This window comes from Xiphophorus maculatus, chromosome 8 (assembly GCF_002775205.1).
Source record: "Xiphophorus maculatus strain JP 163 A chromosome 8, X_maculatus-5.0-male, whole genome shotgun sequence".
NCBI classification, from domain to species: domain Eukaryota; kingdom Metazoa; phylum Chordata; class Actinopteri; order Cyprinodontiformes; family Poeciliidae; genus Xiphophorus; species Xiphophorus maculatus.
The window spans coordinates 903,851-924,929 of NC_036450.1; the positions used below are offsets into that span (position 1 = coordinate 903,851).

General features: G+C 46.9%; 1 protein-coding gene across 1 annotated transcript; it reads right to left on the reverse strand.

Moving 5' to 3' along the window:
- Positions 1-10,677: 10,677 nt before the first annotated feature.
- lmbrd2 (LMBR1 domain containing 2) lies at positions 10,678-21,079 on the reverse strand. Its single transcript, XM_023338510.1, has 18 exons — positions 20,911-21,079; positions 19,153-19,380; positions 18,952-19,076; positions 17,473-17,574; positions 17,225-17,401; positions 16,186-16,396; positions 16,033-16,107; positions 15,842-15,955; positions 15,585-15,768; positions 15,328-15,509; positions 15,064-15,197; positions 14,524-14,629; positions 14,360-14,457; positions 12,303-12,406; positions 12,183-12,229; positions 11,994-12,099; positions 11,799-11,925; positions 10,678-11,684 (listed from the first exon to the last, which is right to left on the reverse strand). Exons 2-18 carry the CDS (start codon positions 19,324-19,326, stop codon positions 11,621-11,623), a joined length of 2,130 nt encoding a protein of 709 aa, XP_023194278.1. The 5' UTR covers positions 19,327-19,380; positions 20,911-21,079; the 3' UTR covers positions 10,678-11,620.

Below are 21,079 nucleotides of genomic sequence, written 5' to 3' on the forward strand. Positions count from 1 at the left end.
CCCTGAGGCTCCTGCTGTTTCCTGAAGTTCCTGCTGTTCCCTGAGACTCCTGCTGTTCCCTGAGGCTCCTGCTGTTCCCTGAGGCTCCTGCTGTTCCCTGAGGCCTAAACCTGGACGGACGCTCCAGGTGGAGCAATAGAGGATTATTCTGTCCTCATTTTCAGCCATTTGTAATAAGTGGAAATAAAAAGTCACATTTGTTGTTTGATCACAAACTGAGCCAAGAAATGTGAGTTCAGAATGTGAAGTCCAGTAGATGTAAATGTTTCTGAGTTCCAGCATTGAAACTGTTACATTACAACAGAAATATAAAACCAGCATCAAAAGCTTGTGAAGAACATTTAACATGTGGTGACTGAATGTGGGACTCAAACTGGGACCAGTTGAATCTGAGCAGGTCGCTCACCTTCACACCCACAGAGAAAAACCCCAGAAACTTTGTTCCAAAGGAGCCGCTCATTGAAGTCTCCCTGGAAACGTCGACGGCTCCTGTGTTGAAGACTCTCTGCTTCACAAAAGCCAGTTTTTCTCCCTCCTTTGGGTGGAGCATGTCCAGGACTTTCTGCTCCAACTTTCTGCAGGAAAGGAGAAACGTTGAGGTTGGAGTTGCTGCTTGGAGAAACCAGGAGGGGATTGTGGGAGGCCCTACAGGCTCCTGAAGCTCAGCTCTTCCAGGTCATCAGAGCTGAAGTGTTCACTCATCAGGGTCACCATGGAGGATTCGGCCACATTTTTCACTTCTGCAGTCACATCCACCTGGACATCAGCACTTCCTCCACCTGCTGCTACGCCTCCACCCAAACAGCTGGAAACGTGGAAATCCTTCACCAAAATCTCAGCTCTCGGCTCTGGAAGGACAAACAGTGGATGAGAGTTAGAATAACTCAGTCCAGTCAGCAGATGGCGCTGTGGCAGCAGAGAAAATCAGTCATAATTTCAAACATTAAATCCATATAAATGTGTTCATGTTGGGCTTCAGCTGCTGGCAACCAGAGAGCAGATTCTGAGAAGACCAGAGCAAACAGACGGCACTAAACTCCTGATAACACATCTATACTTCACTATCTATACTTCACTATCTATACTTCACTATCTATACTTCACCATCTATACTTCACTATCTATACTTCACTATCTATACTTCACTATCTATACTTCACCATCTATACTTCACTATCTATACTTCACTATCTATACTTCACTATCTATACTTCACTATCTATACTTCACCATCTATACTTCACTATCTATACTTCACCATCTATACTTCACTATCTATACTTCACTATCTATACTTCACTATCTATACTTCACTATCTATACTTCACTTTCTATACTTCACCATCTATATTTCACTATCTATACTTCACTATCTATACTTGACTATCTACACTTCATCATCTATACTTCACTATCTATACTTCACTTTCTATACTTCACCATCTATACTTCACTATCTATACTTCATCATCTATACTTCACTATCTATATTTCACCATCTACACTTCACTATCTATACTTCACTATCTATACTTCACTATCTATACTTCACTATCTATACTTCACTATCTATACTTCACTATCTATACTTGACTATCTATACTTCACTATCTATACTTCACTATCTATACTTCACTATCTATACTTCACCATCTATACTTCACTATCTATACTTCACTATCTATACTTCACTATCTATACTTCACCATCTATACTTCACTATCTATACTTCACTATCTATACTTCACTATCTATACTTCACTATCTATACTTCACCATCTATACTTCACTATCTATACTTCACTATCTATACTTCACTATCTACACTTCACTATCTATACTTCACTATCTATACTTCACTATCTATACTTCACCATCTATACTTCACTATCTATACTTCACTATCTATACTTGACTATCTATACTTCACTATCTATACTTCACTATCTATACTTCACTTTCTATACTTCACCATCTATATTTCACTATCTATACTTCACTATCTATACTTCATCATCTATACTTCACTATCTATACTTCACTTTCTATACTTCACCATCTATACTTCACTATCTATACTTCATCATCTATACTTCACTATCTATATTTCACCATCTACACTTCACTATCTATACTTCACTATCTATACTTCACTATCTATACTTCACTATCTATACTTCACTATCTATACTTCACTATCTATACTTCACTATCTATACTTGACTATCTATACTTCACTATCTATACTTCACTATCTATACTTCATCATCTATACTTCACTATCTATACTTCACTTTCTATACTTCACTATCTATACTTCACTATCTACACTTCACTATCTATACTTCATCATCTATACTTCACTATCTATACTTCACTATCTATACTTCACTATCTATACTTCACCATCTATACTTCACTATCTATACTTCATTATCTATACTAAACATTGACAACCATGCCGCCGCCGCCCCCATGCCGCCGCCGCCCCCTTGCCGCCGCCGCCCCCATGCGCCGCCGCCCCCATGCCGCCGCCCCCATGCCGCCGCCGCCCCCATGCCGCCGCCGCCCCCATGCCGCCGCCGCCCCTTGCCGCCGCCGCCCCTTGCCGCCGCCGCCCCTTGCCGCCGCCGCCCCTTGCCGCCGTCGCTGCTTTATGCTCAAACTGATGAAAGATGCTTCGGGTCTTCAGGTGTTTGTTAGTGCGGCTGACCTAGAGCCAAGTCTTCCCCAGAAATCCTGCTCAGCTTTAGCGCCAGCGGCTTGTATTTGTCACGGGGCTGAAAGTGAGTGAAGAGGTTCTTCTTCCTGATCCGGACCCGAGTCAGCAGCTCCCAGTTTAGGTCCAAATCATTGTTACTGATGAGCCCAGAGCTCTGATTCCTCACTGTGGCTTCAGTTAACCTGGGAAACATTCTGACCATGAAACCCAGTCGAGCTGCTGCAGCTGGATGGAAAGTAACTGAAGTTAGTTTTCACAGTAGAAACTTGACAAAAACACTCGGTAAGATTTGATGTTGTTCTAGTGAAGAACCGTTCCTTCAGTTACCGTAGAATCTCTCCGGGTCCGGTTCTGTTGTAAACTGAGCTGAGTTCTGCTGAAGGCTGGAAGGAACGACCTAATTAGCTGCATTGAGATCTTAGTGTTTTAATTAGAGGGTGACGTGTTGAATCTCAGGTATTTCTACCCAGGATGTCGAGTCCAGTGGTGATGGACCCAAACGCAGTGAGGCAGAACTTTCATCAGACTGAATGAAACAAAAACCAAGGAGAACACAGGGAGCCAGAGCAGAACAAAAACAGAGAAACAGGAGAAACCAGCAAAGAGAAGGGTTTAAATACTGGAACCTGATTGGCCGACGGGGTGCAGGTGTGAGGGGAGAGAGAGGCAGCAGGGGGCGAGAGAGAGCACAGATTAATCTGAGAGTAAAAAAGAATAAATAGACAAGAAGCAAATAAACATAATAAACCAATAAAAAGGACGAACTGAGGAAAAACAGAAACAAGCTGAAGAATGAAAACTGGAATCAGATAATAAACCCAGAAATAAACCAGACCCGGACCCGACCCGGACCACACCTGGACCAGACCAGGACCAGACCAGGACCTGGACCAGACCCGGACCCGACCTGGACCTGACCTGGACCAGACCCGGACCAGACCTGGACCTGACCCGGACCTGACCCGGACCTGACCCAGACCAGACCCGGACCTGACCCGGACCTGACCCGGACCAGACCAGGACCTGACCCGGACCTGACCAGGACCAGACCTGGACCTGACCCGGACCTGACCCGGACCTGACCCAGACCACACCTGGACCAGACCAGGACCAGACCAGGACCTGGACCAGACCCGGACCCGACCTGGACCTGACCTGGACCAGACCTGGACCTGACCCGGACCAGACCCGGACCAGACCCGGACCTGACCCGGACCTGACCTGGACCAGACCCGGACCCGACCTGGACCTGACCTGGACCAGACCCGGACCAGACCAGGACCAGACCTGGACCTGACCCGGACCTGACCCGGACCTGACCCAGACCAGACCCGGACCTGACCCGGACCTGACCTGGACCAGACCCGGACCACACCTGGACCAGACCAGGACCAGACCAGGACCTGGACCAGACCTGGACCTGACCCGGACCTGACCCGGACCTGACCCAGACCAGACCCGGACCAGACCCGGACCTGACCCGGATCTGACCCGGACCAGACCCTGAATGTTCTGGACTGAATGGTTAAGGTTCTGTAGAACCCGTAGAACCTGCGACCCGCAGCGAAGACTCTGGAGCTGCCGCTTTGTGTCTGAGGGATGAAGAACGATTCGGATCATTTTGTTCTGAAGGAACAGGTTTTGTTTGCACCATTTGGGGAAAAATTGTAAATATGACACTTTTAAAAATGTGACTCAAAGAAAATGATTTTGTTTTACTCTTGACAACTTGAAGACGTGTAACTGCTCCAAGTTCAGAATATTGTGAAATTCTGGAAACAGATGAAAAAAGAAGACAGATGTTTGTAAAAGTGTGAGAGTTTGGATGGAACCGCCGGGTCTAGGATGAGTCCTAGTTAAAGTCCTTATCGGCGAATAAGGCCGGTATTTACTAGAGTTTTGGTTTTTTAATTCAGGAAAACAAACCTTTAGAGAATCCTAGAGACATTTATCAAATCAAAGCTCCTGTTAGAGCAGAAAGAGGCAGAAACCATAAAGCTGATCTGTTGATTCAGTGAAAAACGGCTCCAAGTGGCTCCAGAACCAAATCTGGTTCTGGAGTGAACTCTGGTGAACTGATTGACTATATGATCATGAAATGTTGACAGTAAAATGTGCATAGTGTGAATGGAAGGGTAAAAACAGATGCGTCTGTTTCTGAACATAAATCTTTTATTGAGAAATGACAGGCCTTAATGTGTTTTATGTTTCTCTGTGTTTTAATAAGCAAATTATTTTATTTTCATAATGACATTAACACTTTTAAGGAAACCAGTCTAGTAGATAAAATCCTTCCTGTTTACCTAAAAAATGAAAGAAACAAACTGGAAGCTTGCTGAGAACCTGAACTTCCTCCTGTGTTACTGACTTGATGCAACAGATGCTGCTGTGTGTCGTCTCCACCTGGTGGCGCTGTCAGTTCAGAACTTACAAAATCTTTGCATTGAGCAAAATATACAAATAAATCTGACGGAGTGATTTCATCCAACAGTTTTTCCACAATCAGAGTCAAAGTCGGCCATGTTTGCCAGGTCGGATCTGAACCAGTCCAGGAGGTTAAGTTGACCCGGTGCTGCTTCCAAGCTTGGATCCGTTCAGAACCAGTTTACTGGGATATAAATCCTGTCTTACTGGTGGAGGTGTTTCTTTTGGGCTCTGTCTTCAGGTCTTCTGCTAACCGCTGTTCTCCTCACAGTCTGTTTCTATATGTTTCATCTGTAAAAAGTTTCCAGATCTGTTTTCATCCTCCTGAACCCATCAGAGATCCTCTCCACCTTCTCAGCCTGCTTTGGTTCATAGCTTAGCTTTGCTAAAGGTCCGAGTTTCTCTGTGAGGCTCAGTAGCTCCAGGATGTTGATTTCCAGTCTGATGAATTTTACGGCTTCAGCTCCGACCGATTCCTTCCGTACGTTTCCACATGAACTCTTAACTCCTTCCAGACAGTTCTTCAGTTCTTTCACAATCAGTGAGAACTCCTCAGTCAGGCTGTTCATCCTGTGAACATGAGGCCATTCTAAAACTTTCTGCCTTGCAATAAAACAAAGTAGAGCAACAACACCACAAGCAGTTGCGGCTCCGTACACAGCGAAGCTCAAACCTTTTGAATCAGGAGCTGCTAATGCAGCCAGCAGAGCTCCACATGCTAGGAGAGCAGCTGCTGTCCTGATCCAGGTTCTTGTCTCATTCTGGATCAGTTCTACCTGAGCGCTGAGGTTCTGGAGGTGGTCCAGGATCCGTCTCACGGTGGCTTCGTTGCGATCACACAGCTGGATAAACGAAGCTGAGTCCAGGGAGAGCCGGCGCCTCGAACCACCAAGGGTGGAAGGTTGGTTATGAAACAGGATGTCCCGAAAAAAACAATCCATTGTCACAATAAAGCATCAGGAACTAGAAGTTCCCAGGAGTCTGGATAGATGTGTTTGCTAGAACACAGAAAACCATTAAAACCTGTTCCCAGATCAGCGGCGGAGCTCAGTCCTGACAGGCTGGGCTGATTCAGAGAGCAGCTGGTTCAACCAGTTCAGAGCAGAGCTGCAGGTCACTGTGAGAGGAAGCACCTGTTGAAAGGTCAACATGATGTCATCGTCTTCTATGAACTTTTATTGTGAAAACACCTGTGGCTTCAGTTTACCTGTAAACTTGCACGTCCACAACTCACCTGGAAAATAGATGTATAGACTCTTCAGCATCCCCAATGATTGACATTATAGATATTAGAAAATTTCATTTATTTATTTTTCTTGAAACTTGATTTAACAACTAAAACATCCAGAGATTCAGACTCTTTCACAGGCAGCAGCAGCACATTAACAATAAAGTTCACTACTTTCTTTTAAATGAACAATCTGTAATATAAAAACAGGGAAGATGTCAGATTTAAAGTGCAGATGCTTTTGAAAACATTATTAATTTGTTAAAATGAGTTCTGCTGTTGGCTTTGACCTGGAGCCGTCGGCGTTCCAAGATGATGGCTGAGAAACTTCAAGCTTTCTTTGCTTTTGCTGTTTCCACATGGAGAAGGAAACAGCCGCCACAGTCTGAGGCATGAAGGTTTTTACTTCTTCACAGAAAAGTGCATAAAAATAAGAAATGAACCTTTTAAAGACCAGATCTTTGGTTCTACCTAGAATGGGCTCGAGTCTGTTGTCCAGCAGTCAATCACCACACTGCTGTTAACCTCTGACCCTGCTACTATTAATGACTCTTATGGGGCCCGGGGCCCATTGTTTTACTAACTTTGGTTAGGCGCTGTAACCACTCCCAACCACACTGGTACTGGGAATTTCCCAGTGTTGTCCTTTAATAAACTCTCTTCACCAACCTTACAAAGCCGCTTGAACGGCTGCTATAATATCAGACATGAAAATTAGCAGAGTCCAAACAACCCGTAACATTATTAAAGAAAGCTAACATGTCGTAGCACGTTTCTCCCAGGCTCTCTACAGAGAAGCCGCGGCGCATACTTGTGACGTCACTAGCAACACTAGAGTATCTTAAAGAGACACTACACAATTACGGCTGTTACAGCGCCTGACTACGGCCACATATGGTGACAGGCTATCAGAAAGGTTCTGCTGAGGAGGCCGTGTGTGTGAATGCGGCCCAGCCTCACCCAGACTCTACCTCCAGTGGCCCCCGGGCCTCCAGCGGGCCCCGGGCCTCCAACGGGCCCCGGGCCTCCAGCGGCCCCCGGGTAAACTGAGTTTGAGACCCTGATCTAGACAATGACACACATCCTCTGAGCTATTAGAGCGACTTTCATATCTGTACCACACTTTGGGACTGAAAAACAGGGCATGCAGAAATCTACAGGCTAATAATAGGCTTTGCCAAAAAATGCATCCCCTGCTAACATGGAGAAATAAAGAGTTAAGAGGGATTTTGACCTTTTCTACGTAATGACACTTGTTCTCTGAGCTACTTCTGTAAGTTTCATATCAACAGGACAATAGACAGGGGATACAAATATTGGCTGGCTCAGAAATTAAAATGCATCCCCCCTACATTAATAGACTAGACAGTAAAGGATGATATAAAATGTTCTACATAACGGGCTTCTGTTTTGTAATGCTTTAAGCCATTATGGTGTTAAAAGAAAAATCGGGGAATTTCAAACCATCTGCGGAGAACATTTTCATCAGACACTGAAAAACGTTTGACTCATGTGTCTCAATTAAGCTGTGAAAACCGTATTTATTTCAATTAATCTGCGAAATAAAACCCACCGTTTTATGGCTTACATGGTTAAGAAACGTGATAATGTTACGAATATCTTCAAAAGTTTCCTCTTCGGTCAGATTTCAGTCCGTTTTCTCATCAATATGGAGAGTTTAGAGCGATGCGCGCTCCCGCGACAGGGCGCGCGTCTCTCTGCAGGTAAGCAGCTCTCTGAGCTGAGTCACCGGCTCCTTCTCTGGGTTGCCAGGTTTGGCGGGTCTGAATCGCTGCCAACAAAAATCTCCGGTTCATCTCCAAGACAAAATATGTTTCCAGTTTTTTCTTTCCTGTCTTTCTGTTTCCATCCGTTTCACTTTGCTGCTCCACTCATGTTAACTTGCTCTATAGAAATGCTCTAGCTAGTTTGCCATCTGTTGCTAAGTGACTGATGATGACGGAGGGCTGGTGACGAGCTTTACCCAGAATACACTTGGAGACAATATGGACGGTCCTCTTGTAATTTTGTGTCATAAAGTTAAATGTAAATAAAGTCGGTCATGTAGCCCAACATTTTATTCAATATTTTACACAATGTCACTAAAATCAGTCGGTCTGGTAAAGTTTTTAGCAACCATGAGTCAATAATGACTGGGGCAGCCTGCTATATAATCTATTCTATAATCTATTCTATAATCTGCTATATAATCTATTCTATAATCTATTCTATAATCTGCTATATAATCTATTCTATAATCTATTCTATAATCTGCTATATAATCTATTCTATAATCTGCTATATAATCTATTCTATAATCTATTCTATAATCTGCTATATAATCTATTCTATAATCTACTATATAATCTATTCTATAATCTGCTATATAATCTATTCTATAATCTGCTATATAATCTACTATATAATCTATTCTATAATCTGCTATATAATCTATTCTATAATCTATTCTATAATCTGCTATATAATCTATTCTATAATCTATTCTATAATCTGCTATATAATCTATTCTATAATCTATTCTATAATCTGCTATATAATCTATTCTATAATCTACTATATAATCTGCTATATAATCTATTATATAATCTGCTATATAATCTATTCTATAATCTGCTCTATAATCTACTGGGGCTCCATGTTTCATAATCCTATAGTCATCATACACGAGGCCCCGCCTTCTCCAGCTCTCACAGCTGCTTTTGAAACACAGTCAATGAAATATTGACCAACATTTTAATGTGTAACGATGATTTTACAGACAGCACAAAATGCAGTGTGTGATATTGATTTTACGATTATTGACTGATGTGTTTTCTATACCAATAAACCTGACTGATTTATTGACTTCAGGGTTTTTAGGTTCAACAGGGTGATATGCTGCTGTATAACCTCAGGAAACAAAAGCAGATCATAAAAACATCTAAAATCAGATCAATAGTATCAAATGATTGATTTAATCTGCCAGTATGATTGTAATGCTCAGCTGCTACCACTAGGTGCTGCTCATGCACCAAGATGTTCCCAAAGCAACATCTTTAATAAATAACAGGAATCAAATTAAATCATAAACACTTGGTGCAGTTGGAAAATACTTTTATGAAAAATTGAGCCTGATTGTGAGACGACAGCCAGAAACCAAAGACTGACGGCAGAAAACCGTCTGAAGACGAAGCCGTGCAGACTGACCTCAGCTGGAGGTCATCTGATGAGATCTGATCCTGAAACTCGCAGCCTCACCAGAGAACGCCGCAGCCATCCAGACAGGAAGTCACAATCATCTTCTGTTTTCACATTTAAAGAAGGGACTAGTCAAAGTTTCTCCCCAGACATTTAGTGTCTGGCTCTCTCAGTTCACCAAATCTGAATCTCTTCATCAGTCTTTGAACAAACTAAAGGAGTTCCTCTAAGTTTGTTTCTCAGCTCAGTGGGTCCATAACGGAGGTCCGAACCGTCCCACAGAAACTCAGAACTCTGGACCAGAACCTGACTGACCCGACGGCCGCCACGCCTCTGCAGTCCATCGGTCAAAGTTCAAACAGGAAGTAGTTCTCCTTGTCCAGTGCAGCAGTTCATGAACTCATCAGTGTCAGAAAACGTTTCATATGAAAGTGAGAAGAGGACGAAACATTTCAACACTTTTCCTAACGCGACGTTCATCCTGTCCAGGTTAACTTGGCCCAGAATGAGGTAGAGTTCAGTCAACCAAGATGTTTCTGTTCAAATCTGCATCAAACCAACTAAACCCTCTGAGCAACCTGTTCCCCTCCTGGCCTGTGGGGGCGCTGCACCAAGAACCACTGAAGGAAACGACACAAAATCCTCTGAAGACACTGAGAGCAACTTCCTTCTTCAGCAGATGGAAACAAGATGGAGGCGTCAGATTTTGGAGGATTTCTCTTTAGTCTTTGGCTGAAGACCAGGAGCCATTTGTGCTGCTAGCGCTAGGCTAGCACGTTAGCGTTGGTTGGATTTACCCAGAATGCCCTGCGCTGTAGTTCACTTCCTGCTTTCAGAGCGGTCTCTGGTCCACTTGGCATTCACATTCAAACTGAACCCAGACGGAGGCTTGGAGGACCAGAGGTCAGAGGTCGATTAGAGGTCACACCTCACCAATCGGACCTGAGTTGGACTAAAGCAAACTGGACCAAACTGTAGTTAGTGAAAGACGGTGGACTGACGGATCAATCCGGATGGTCTCCTAAAGCGTTTAAAGGCTGATGGATGGACTTCATGATTCATTCATTCATTCATTCATTCATTCATTGGACAGGAGGAGAACTGCTGCGTCTTTTCAGCATGAACCAGTTTTTATTTTCACGCTTAGCAGAGGAAACTGAACATTTGCGTTTACAACTGAAGCTTCAGAGACCGAAGTGAGAAACAGTCCAGACTTCACATCACCAGGAAAACCAGGAAAACCAGGAGCTGGAGCCGCAAATACAAAGTCACACGATCAATTTACCCAGAGAATACAAAAACACATAATATACACATTTATCCACAACAGTGATGAATCAATTTTCCTTCATCAGCGTCGTTCTGTTTGTAATTCCTGAAGCAGATGAAATCAGTTCTTACTCTGCAGTGTCTTCATGTTTAGAGCAGGAACCTGGAGTCCCTCAGGGCCGAGTGATCGGCCCGTTTTATTCCCAGGCTACAAACGAATGAACAAAGCAGCAAGACTGAAATAAAACTCAGGTTTTAGAGTTAACCAGGTGTTGTACAGACTTCTGAAATCAGCGCCAAGTTTTAGTTTTACCTGAACTTCAGGTGAGGTGAATGGAAGAAGCTGCCAGTGAGGAGAGCGATTGATTTTGAATTGATAAATTATTGAAACCAGCAGAAACACTGATGTTCTTTAAATGCCTCCAAACTTTAGTTTTTCCACATTAAAACAACAAAATCCTTCCAGTTACTGTTTAATGTGACAAGCAGTGATTCCAGTCAGCAGTTCAGACATTTCAGGTCATCAGTGCAAATTATTTATAATTATTTATAATCATTCAGGATTTCACTACGAAATTAACTGACAACACCGACATGGGGGACAAAATAAAATATAAATAAAGTACAATATGACCTTCATCAGTGCCGGATGAAGGTTCATCATTCACACATAACCAGAAAAATCCTTCAGATTGCTGACCTCTGACCTGGGGGTCAGAGGTCAGACGCGCTGGTCGGTAGGTAGCATGCATGGCGGGAGCGAAGCTGCAGCCGAGACACTAAACGTCGTCAAATATCCGATTCCGAGACGAAGACATGGAGAGATAGCGTCCGCCTGCATGCCTGGAAATACAGAACATGCTGCATTATAATAAACAATAAACTGCAAGATCTAGAAAATATACGCGGTTCTGGTGTGTGTGACCGAACCAGGTGTGTGTCGGACTTCCTGTTTACCTGCCGGCCTCGGCCTCCAGGCCGTCGTCTGTCAGGGCGTCGGCGTTGAAGTCCAGCGGTTCGGCGTCCTGCAGCAGCTCGACGCGGTCCCTCTCCGCCCGGCCAGCAGAGCGAGAATACTTCACCTCTGAAGACCACAAACAGGTTCTGTTAGGGTTCTGTTAGGGTTCTGTTGGGGTTCTGGTTCTGACTCACGTCTGTCCCTGCCGGACTCGGAGTAATTGGTCTCCTTCATCTCGTGGCTGCTCCGGTTCCTCGGAGCCAAGTCCTCCCTCTGGTTGCCGTAGCGCTCCTTCCACTCCTGAAACACAGACAGGCGCAGTGAGCAGTTTCCTCCACCAGAGGGCAGCGAACCGTCGTCACGTCGGTCGTTCTTCCTCTCACTCTCCGTCGGTTCTCTCCGTCTTCGATCCGCTGCCTCTTCCTCCTCTCTGTGGAAACAGAAACCGGTTTGAGGAACGTTCTGGGTCACTCTGATTTCGGCCATCTTTACTCCGCTCTCACCGCGTCGGATCAGCTCCTTTCCCTCGTCGATGAGGTCAGAGGTCATCTCGCTGTCGTCCATGAACTGCTGAAAGCCCAGGAGGTTCAGGCAGCGCGTTCCTAGACTGAGTCAGAGCAACCAAGAACATCTTTAGAGGGGCAGCGAGTTTTCTGATAAATTTACATTTTCTACGTTATATGTAATTATTGTCCACTTATTTTAATAAGAGCAGGATCCTTTCTGATCCTAAACGATCCTTTCTGATCCTAAACGATCCTTCCTGATCCTAACCAATCCTTTCTGATCCTTTCTGATCCTGACCGATCCTTCCTGATCCTGACCGATCCTTTCTGATCCTAAACGATCCTTTCTGATCCTTTCTGATCCGAATCGATCCTTCCTGATCCTAACCGATCCTTTCTGATCCTGACCGATCCTTCCTGATCCTTTCTGATCCTGACCGATCCTTTCTGATCCTAAACGATCCTTTCTGATCCGAATCGATCCTTCCTGATCCTAACCGATCCTTTCTGATCCTAACCGATCCTTTCTGATCCTGACCGATCCTTCCTGATCCGAATCGATCCTTCCTGATCCTAACCGATCCTTCCTGATCCGAATCGATCCTTTCTGATCCTAACCGATCCTTCCTGATCCGAATCGATCCTTTCTGATCCTAATCGATCCTTCCTGATCCGAATCAATCCTTTCTGATCCTAACCGATCCTTTCTGATCCTAAACGATCCTTTCTGATCCGAATCGATCCTTCCTGATCCTAACCGATCCTTCCTGATCCTAGCCGATCCTTTCTGATCCTAACCGATCCTTCCTGATCCTAAACGATCCTTTCTGATCCTTCCTGATCCCTGATGGTTTGGGTTTTCCTCGCCGGTCCAGCGGTGTCATGGCGGACTCACCGGGTCGGTGATGAACCCGTTTATAGCTGCTTCCTGTTCCAGTTAGCATTTGCTGTTTTTGATTAGCCAGTAGGATTTGATATTTTAATATTAAAAATGTAATTTAAATCAATATTTGACTGTTTATTATAATAAAAACGAGACCTAATCATATAGATATTTAAATATCAGTGACGTGCGGTGACATCATCAGACCGCCTGCATGTTATTGTTCACATTCAGACATTTTGCTCATGCAGACGAATCGAAGGCCAAAAGACGATACGATCACGTTCCTCTGTAGCCGCGCTGCCATCGTACAATAATCCTGTTAACTCAATGAAACTGGAAATATAGATATTATTAATCTAGAGCTGTGCTGCACAGCAAAGGGGAAACCTGCTGAAGTACGAACCACCTTTTTCTCATAGCTGAAGCTGCTTCTGTCTCTTACTCTGCAGTTGTGGAGTCACAATGTCTGGATCATGAGCGCCCCCTGCCATGAGGCCAGAGAACTGCCTGCCTGCCTCACCTCCAGTCTGTTCTCTGGTTTCTGATGCTGCTCAGCACAGAAACACGTTACACACAGCTGGTGACAAAAACACTGAACATTATATTAATAAACTAAATGATGGAAAATCAGTTCATACATTAAATGTTTTTAACCATTTAACTGGTGACGTTCAGGCAGGAGGAACATGATGTCATAGAATAGCAGCCAGTGCAGTTAGTAAGAGGTTGATCAGTCCAGGTGAGGCTCAGCTGCTGCTGCTTCACCTGCTGCTGCTTCACCTGCTGCTGCTTCACCTGCTGCTGCTTCACCTGCTGCTGCTTCACCTGCTGCTGCTTCCAAGCATTTATATGGGAAAATGCAAAAATTCAGCGATTTTGAAGAAAATAATCATCAGAATTGGTTAAACTAAATAAAAAATAAATATTTTATAGTACAAACCCCAGGATGAAAATAGCAAAATAAATGATTTTATTATTATATATTATTCTCCATGATGGCAGGTGAGGCTCTGCACGTCACTGTTAAATATCGATATGATTGATTCTTGTTTTGGCCTCAGCAGCTGCAGGATGTTTTACTGCTGTGTGTTAATAAAGTTTGACTGACTGAATGATGTCATCATCTTCTTCCCATCTGGGTTAAAGGTCAAAGGTTAAAGCTGCCGACCTGAAGTAGGTGGCGATGCAGAGGATGACGATCAGCATGGGGTAGTAGATGTAGAAGCCGTTGGCGATGAAGGACAGAACGCGCATCGAGCCCATGATCTGAAACAGAGGAAGAGCTGAGCCCGGTTCTGGTTCTGATCGTGGTTCTGGATGCGGCGGTCTCACCGAGGTGTAGGCCGTGGGCAGCTTCTGCTGGTGGGAGATGGCCGAGTCCATATGGATCAGACCCAGGAAGTTCAGGCAGAGAGGAGGAGTGAGACGGCAGAACAGCCTGAGGAGGAACCAGAGGGAGGTCAGGACCGGTTCTGGGTCAGGTCCGGTTCTGGTTCAGGTCTGGTTCTGGGTCAGGACCGGTTCTGGTTCAGGTCTGGTTCTGGGTCAGGACCGGTTCTGGGTCAGGTCCGGTTCTGGGTCAGGACCGGTTCTGGGTCAGGTCCGGTTCTGGTTCAGGACCGGTTCTGGTTCAGGACCGGTTCTGGGTCAGGACCGGACCAGAACCCATAGTCTGAACAGGGTCAACAACGTTTCTACCTGCAGATTGTAGCAAATATTAGATTTAAAAATTTACGAAGATAAAAAACACAAACAATAAAATACAAAATATAAAATAATATTCATAAAATTACTAAAATAAAAAAATTCCAAGAAACTTTAGACATGTAACTCCAGATAAAGTGTAAGGAGAACTGCAGCGCCCCCACTGACATGCCGCTGAACTGCAGGCTGTAGGCGTCGGTCTGGTGGTGGGAGGCCAGGTAGTAATAGTTAAAGACTCGGACCCGGAACACGGTGGAGTAAACGCAGGTGCAGAGGAAGAAGATGGTGATGAAGCACGCCATCTGGTGGACACACAGCACATTACGCGTAAACCACACCCTGCACAGGAACCATCAGAGAAACAGAGTCCGGGTCGGAACCGGATCCGCGGCTCCGGGTCAGGACCGGACCTGGTACACCCAGGCGTCTCACCTCGATGTACAGGTAGTTGTAGTCTCTCTCTGCCAGCTGGATGAAGACGGCGAACAGCGACAGAACGGGTCGGGTGCTGAAGAACGTGCACTCGGACCAGACCACAGCCACGCTGAACAGGGTCAGAACCACCGACACCAGCCGGTAGAACCAGCGCTTCAGGAGGCATTCCCAGTACCACTCTGGGACAGAAGCACAGGCGGGTCAGCGGTCAGGGTACGTCCGGGCTCCGGTACCGGTGGGGAGCGGCGACCCACCTACGGTCGGCGTGTAGACGTAGCGGCTGAAGCGGCCCGGCGGCTCGGCGGACTGGAAGCTGTGGACGAACTGGTGGCTCAAACTGGTCTCGTTCTTGGCCACGTCCTCCAGGTGGACGGCCTGCTGCAGCAGGATCTGCCACTGGACCCGGGTCCGGTTGTGCCTCTGCACGGCGTAGATCACCTGAGAACGGACGGCGGGGTGAGACGGCGGCGGCTCCAGAACCGGGCTGGGCCGGGCCGGCGGCGACTCTCACCTGCTTGTGCAGCTTGACCAGACTCTTCTCGGTCGGGTACGAGTTCTGCTTGTCGTCAAAGTCTTCGTAGTCGTCCATGTTCCGACCCATCTTCTCCTGGTAGTCCACGGGACACTGGGGGGGTCAGAGGTCAGAGTCAGGGGTCAACTCCATCGGACCCGCCTGCATCAGGACCAGAACCGGCTGCTTACCTTCCTCAGGATGGTGTCGATGCATTTCCTGAGCGGATGGTTATACTTGATGGACTCGCTGACCTTCCTCACCTCCTGCAGCAAAACACAGCCACAGTAGAACCCAACCAGAACCAGAACCAGAACCCGGCCGAAGCCCTCGGGGCCGCCCACCTCCATCACGTCCTCCAGGTTCTCCTCGGCATCCGCCTTCTCCGTCATCAGCTTGGAGGCCTTGAAGTAGGTCTTCATCAGCAGGTGTCCGTGGCGCGAGGCGTTCCAGTAGGAGCGCGGGATTTCCACCAGGCCGTAGCCCAGCAGCAGCACCAGCAGGAACAGGCCCCACGTGTTGGCCGCCGTGATGCCGATGGTCTGCAGCTCGTACCTGGGAGAGGGGACCGGGTCAAGATTTAGGGTCAGAAGACCGGGTCAGGAAACCGGGTCAAGATTTAGGGTCAGGAGACCGGGTCAGGGTTAGGGTCAGGAGACCGGGTCAAGGGACCGGGTCAGGGTTAGGGTCAGGAGACCGGGTCAGGAAACCGGGTCAAGATTTAGGGTCAGGAGACCGGGTCAAGGGACCGGGTCAGGGTTGGGGTCAGGAGACCGGGTCAAGGGACCGGGTCAGGGTTAGGGTCAGGAGACCGGGTCAAGGGACCGGGTCAGGGTTAGGGTCAGGAGACCGGGTCAAGATTTAGGGTCAGGAGACCGGGTAAGGGGTCCGGGTCAGGATTAGGGTCAGGGGACCGGGTCAAAGGACCGGGTCAGGGTTAGGGTCAGGAAACCGGGTCAGGGGTCCGGTTCCAGTCCCGCTCACTGTCCGGGTCTCTGCCATCAGATCACCTGGACGACGCGGCATCAACATCATGTCTCAGATTTATTCCATACCAAAACAATTAATCAAAATAATCAATGAATCATCAGATTAATAATCGATTAATCAGCAGAACTGGTTTGTCAGAATAATTGAATATTAAAATAATTGCTAGCTATTCCAAACTACGATCAGAAGAACGATCAGAGACGAATCCCCAACCTGAGATCAGGTAGAGACTCAGAGAGGGGAGAGAAATCCCTAGAAACCTGTGACCTTTGACCTTTTGTTTGCACCATACGCTACACTATGGAGAACCGCTCAGCTGAAGCTAAACCTGCTCCAAGCTTGACCCAAAGGTCAGAACCAGGCAGTGACCCGGGCCAGGACAGCACACCTCACCAGGACAGGTGGGACAGAGGCCAGTCGGGATGAACCGCCACGTAGATGAGCAGCGAGCCGAAGATCAGCAGGTAGGTGCCGTAGTAGATGGCGTTCTCGATGAGCGCCGTCTTGATCTTCCCGGTGATGGAGAACCCTCCGGAGCGAGCGTACGACTGCATGAAGGGCAGCAGCAGCCTGGGAACAGCAGCAGAGGGTCAGAGCGGCTCCAGAACCGGCAGGCGAGGGCGGATCCGGGTCCAACCCACCAGGTGAGGCACTGAGAGGTCCAGTACACCACCCTCCAGAACACGGGCATGATGCCTTCAGGGATGAAGCTCCAGGGCCGGTGGCACGGCGACGGGACGGTCCTGGAGACGCAAACCAAACGTCAGCTTCCACCAGAACGGGAAAAATCATCCAATCACTGAGATTCCAGAGACAGACTGACCAATAACACATCAACAGGAAATAAATCATCCAATCACACGCTTCCAGACCCTGACTGACCAATGAGAGTCCTGGTCAGGAAGTCTGAAAATATCAATATCTAAACAGCAACAATAAAGTCAGAAATTAGGCCAACATAAAAAGGAAAATTAAAACAAGCAAACAGCCTGGCGGGGGAGCAAGGACAGCCTGGTGGCCCGCCAGGCTGAAAATTCTCTTAGGAAACTGTTCTGCTCCAGAAAACCCAAAAAGCACCAGAGGAGAGGGAAACTGAGGACGTTAATAAGAGAAGCACAGCAGCTGGAAATGGAACAAATGTTGGGTCCCAACAGAACCGACGGTACCGGACCACCAGGAGGAAAACTACGCTAACATCCTGCAGACGGGAGAAAACGAGCCACAACTGTTCATTAATATTCTCTAATCATCGCCTGACTAATGTACCTTTGATGTTCTGTGTATACATGTAGGACTGAATCGATTAATATTGATTAATCGATTATTGAAATAATCATGAACTACTTTAGTAATCTGTTCATTTTTAACTGGAGAACAAACATTGAAAAACAGCCAGCAGGTGAAAAAACAACATATTCCAGAGTTTCCCCGGGTGTAGAAGAAGCCTGGCGGCCCGCCATGCTTTGCTAGGCCCCCCGCCAGGCTAAGCGTTGCTTTTTTAGATTTTTCTTAAGAAAGATTAATAATTGGGAAAAAAATAAAACCTTTTTTTTGGATAAATCTTTAAGCCGGATTGCAAGCGTCTCTGTTCTAGTTTATAGTTTATGCATTTAAAGCAGGAGAACCGGCCAATCACACAGCTGGCGCCGCTGCTCCACTCAAACTGGACACAGGCTGACCAGTATGGACATTTCCATCAACCCGGTGTGGGTAGTTATTTTTCTGTGGAGAACTCTACATCAAGGCAGAGTTTAAAACGAACCGCGTTAAGTTGGCACCTTACTGGGATGGAATCTGTCAGACTACTGGGACAGTTTTGGGGTTTGTCATCCCCAGAGGTTTTCTGATGGGCTGATATCTGGAGACGTGCTTCAAAAAGAAGATGAGCATCTTTTCAAAGTTCTATCAGTTGCAAGCAAAAGAGCTTTTACAGGCTCTTGGCTAAAGAAACTCCTCCCAGCTAAACCATTGGCAGGAAGTCGTGGAGGAGATTCATGGAAAAACTGACATCTTTACATATAAACGGAGATTCTGGTCCAAATGGCTGACGTACAAGAACAAGGAATGTTTTCTTTCATAAACATTCATCTTCATAACAACAGGAAGGCCCATCTTCCTACCTTCTGGTCGGAGCCATGCTGGCGTTGGGCGGGTTGGGCCCACCGGGCCCGGTCCGGTTGGTCGGGCTGACGGTGGACACAGGAAGGTGTTCCTCATGGTCTTCGATGCACTGCCTGTAGATGGTCTGTAGGGGGCAGAAACACAGGTTGGACCTGCTGGTTTCAGTGGGCGGCGCGGCGCCGGGCCCGGTCGGTACCGACCGTGCTGACGTCCAGCGGCAGGATGAAGACGATGAGGAAGCACAGGTACCAGGCCAGCAGCGTGCCGAACAGAACCATGCGCTGCTGCTTCCGGAAGTCTCCGTAGCGATGCAGCAGGAAGAGAGCCAAGAAGAAGACCAGGACGATCTCCAGGCCGAGCGCCGCGCCGCTCATGGTGCCGCAGCGCCCCCCGCAGGTCACAGCGCCCCCCGCAGGTCACAGCGCAGCCTGCAACAGAGCCAAGCACACCAGAAGGAGGAATCCGTCACAAACGGCATCAGCTGGATTCATCGAGGCGACAACCAACCAAAATTCATGATAAAAATCATTTACACAAAGTCTGAACCGGTTCTGATCGGACCGGTTCTGCTCACATCAAACCAGTTCTGCTCAGATCGGACTGGTACTGATTGGACCGGTTTTGATCAGACCGGTTCTGTCAGATTGGACCACTTCTGCTCAGATCGGACCGGTTCTGGATCGGACTTGTCCCGGTCCGTACATTTTTCTGTAACTCTGACTCAGAGAGGTTTAAGGGAACCGGGTTTAAGGTCCAGTTTGGTTCTGATGAACACACACTGGACCTTCTTTCCGGGCCCATCTCCTCCCTGGTTCCTGCTGCATCCTGATAAACCCAGAGAACACCAGAACCTCTGGTTCTGGATCTGCTGAGATTCTGAGCTGGATCCAGTTTAACCCCGCCCACCCGTGATGTCATCGCTGACCGGTCCTTCTGCAGTCATAAAAGGCTGAATTATTGCGTCATCAGTGAGGCTATGACATCATCAGAGCGCCTGCATGTTACTGTTCATGCAGAGGAAGTGAAGGGCAAAAAGACCTGGAACCTGTTTTCTGGTTCTGATCGCTGCTGAGCACAGAAACACGTTACACACACTGAACATTAATAAACACTGAACATTAATAAACACTGAACATTATATTAATAAACTAAATGATGGAAAATCAGTTCATACATTAAATGTTTTTAACCATTTAACTGGTGACGTTCAGGCAGGAGGAACATGATGTCATAGAATAGCAGCCAGTGCAGTTAGTAAGAGGTTGATCAGTCCAGGTGAGGCTCAGCTGCTGCTGCTTCACCTGCTGCTGCTTCACCTGCTGCTGCTTCACCTGCTGCTGCTTCCAAGCATTTATATGGGAAAATGCAAAAATTCAGCGATTTTGAAGAAAATAATCATCAGAATTGGTTAAACTAAATAAAAAATAAATATTTTATAGTACAAACCCCAGGATGAAAATAGCAAAATAAATGATTTTATGACTATATTATTCTCCATGATGACAGGTGAGACTCTGCCTCACCTGACCACACGTCACTGTGCGTCATACATACAGAAACAGCAGCCCTGGTTAACTGGACTGGTTCCGGTTCTGGTTCTGGTCGCCTTCATCTCTGATGAAGAAGAGTCTTCAGCTGACAGGGACGCACTGCGCATGTTTGGTCTCAGAAAAGGGAAGCCCAGACTTCCGGGTGACTCGGTGATGTTAGCTGTGAGCCTTAAGCCCAGATGAACCGAACCGAACCCGGAATCAACCCAGTCACAGACAGTCGCTGGTTCTGGATCCGTCCAGATGAGCCCAGCCAGCTGGGATTCCGTTCATTAACCGGTCCGAGCAGAACCTTCCAGAACCATCCGGAACCACCCAGAACCCCCAGCCGGACCAGCGGAGACCCTCCGCCTCGCTCAGGTCTCGGTCTCTCCGCTCCACATCCTCCGCTGACGTGTCCCCTCTTACCGCGGAATGAGTGGCGCTGTGTCCGCCTCCAGAGGCTCCTCGGCCGGCCACGCAGCTCCCCGCGCCGCGCTGAGCGGATCTTCCACCGAGTTCACCGACACAGTCCGCGGTTCTCCCGGAGGACATCAGCGGAGCAGCATCCCGGTTCTCCAGGACGGACGGTGACGTC

What these genes read in the sequence shown, in the direction of transcription:
- lmbrd2 (XM_023338510.1), bottom strand. Translation starts at nt 19,326, where the DNA reads ATGAGCGGCGCGGCGCTCGGCCTGGAGATCGTCCTGGTCTTCTTCTTG. An exon ending in CCTCTGTCCCACCTGTCCTG is followed by an intron (nt 16,397 to 17,224) that starts GTGAGGTGTGCT and finishes CCCCTCTCCCAG; the next exon opens with GTACGAGCTGCAGACCATCG. An exon ending in CTGGAGGCCGAGGCCGGCAG is followed by an intron (nt 11,685 to 11,798) that starts GTAAACAGGAAG and finishes CTGTATTTCCAG; the next exon opens with GCATGCAGGCGGACGCTATC.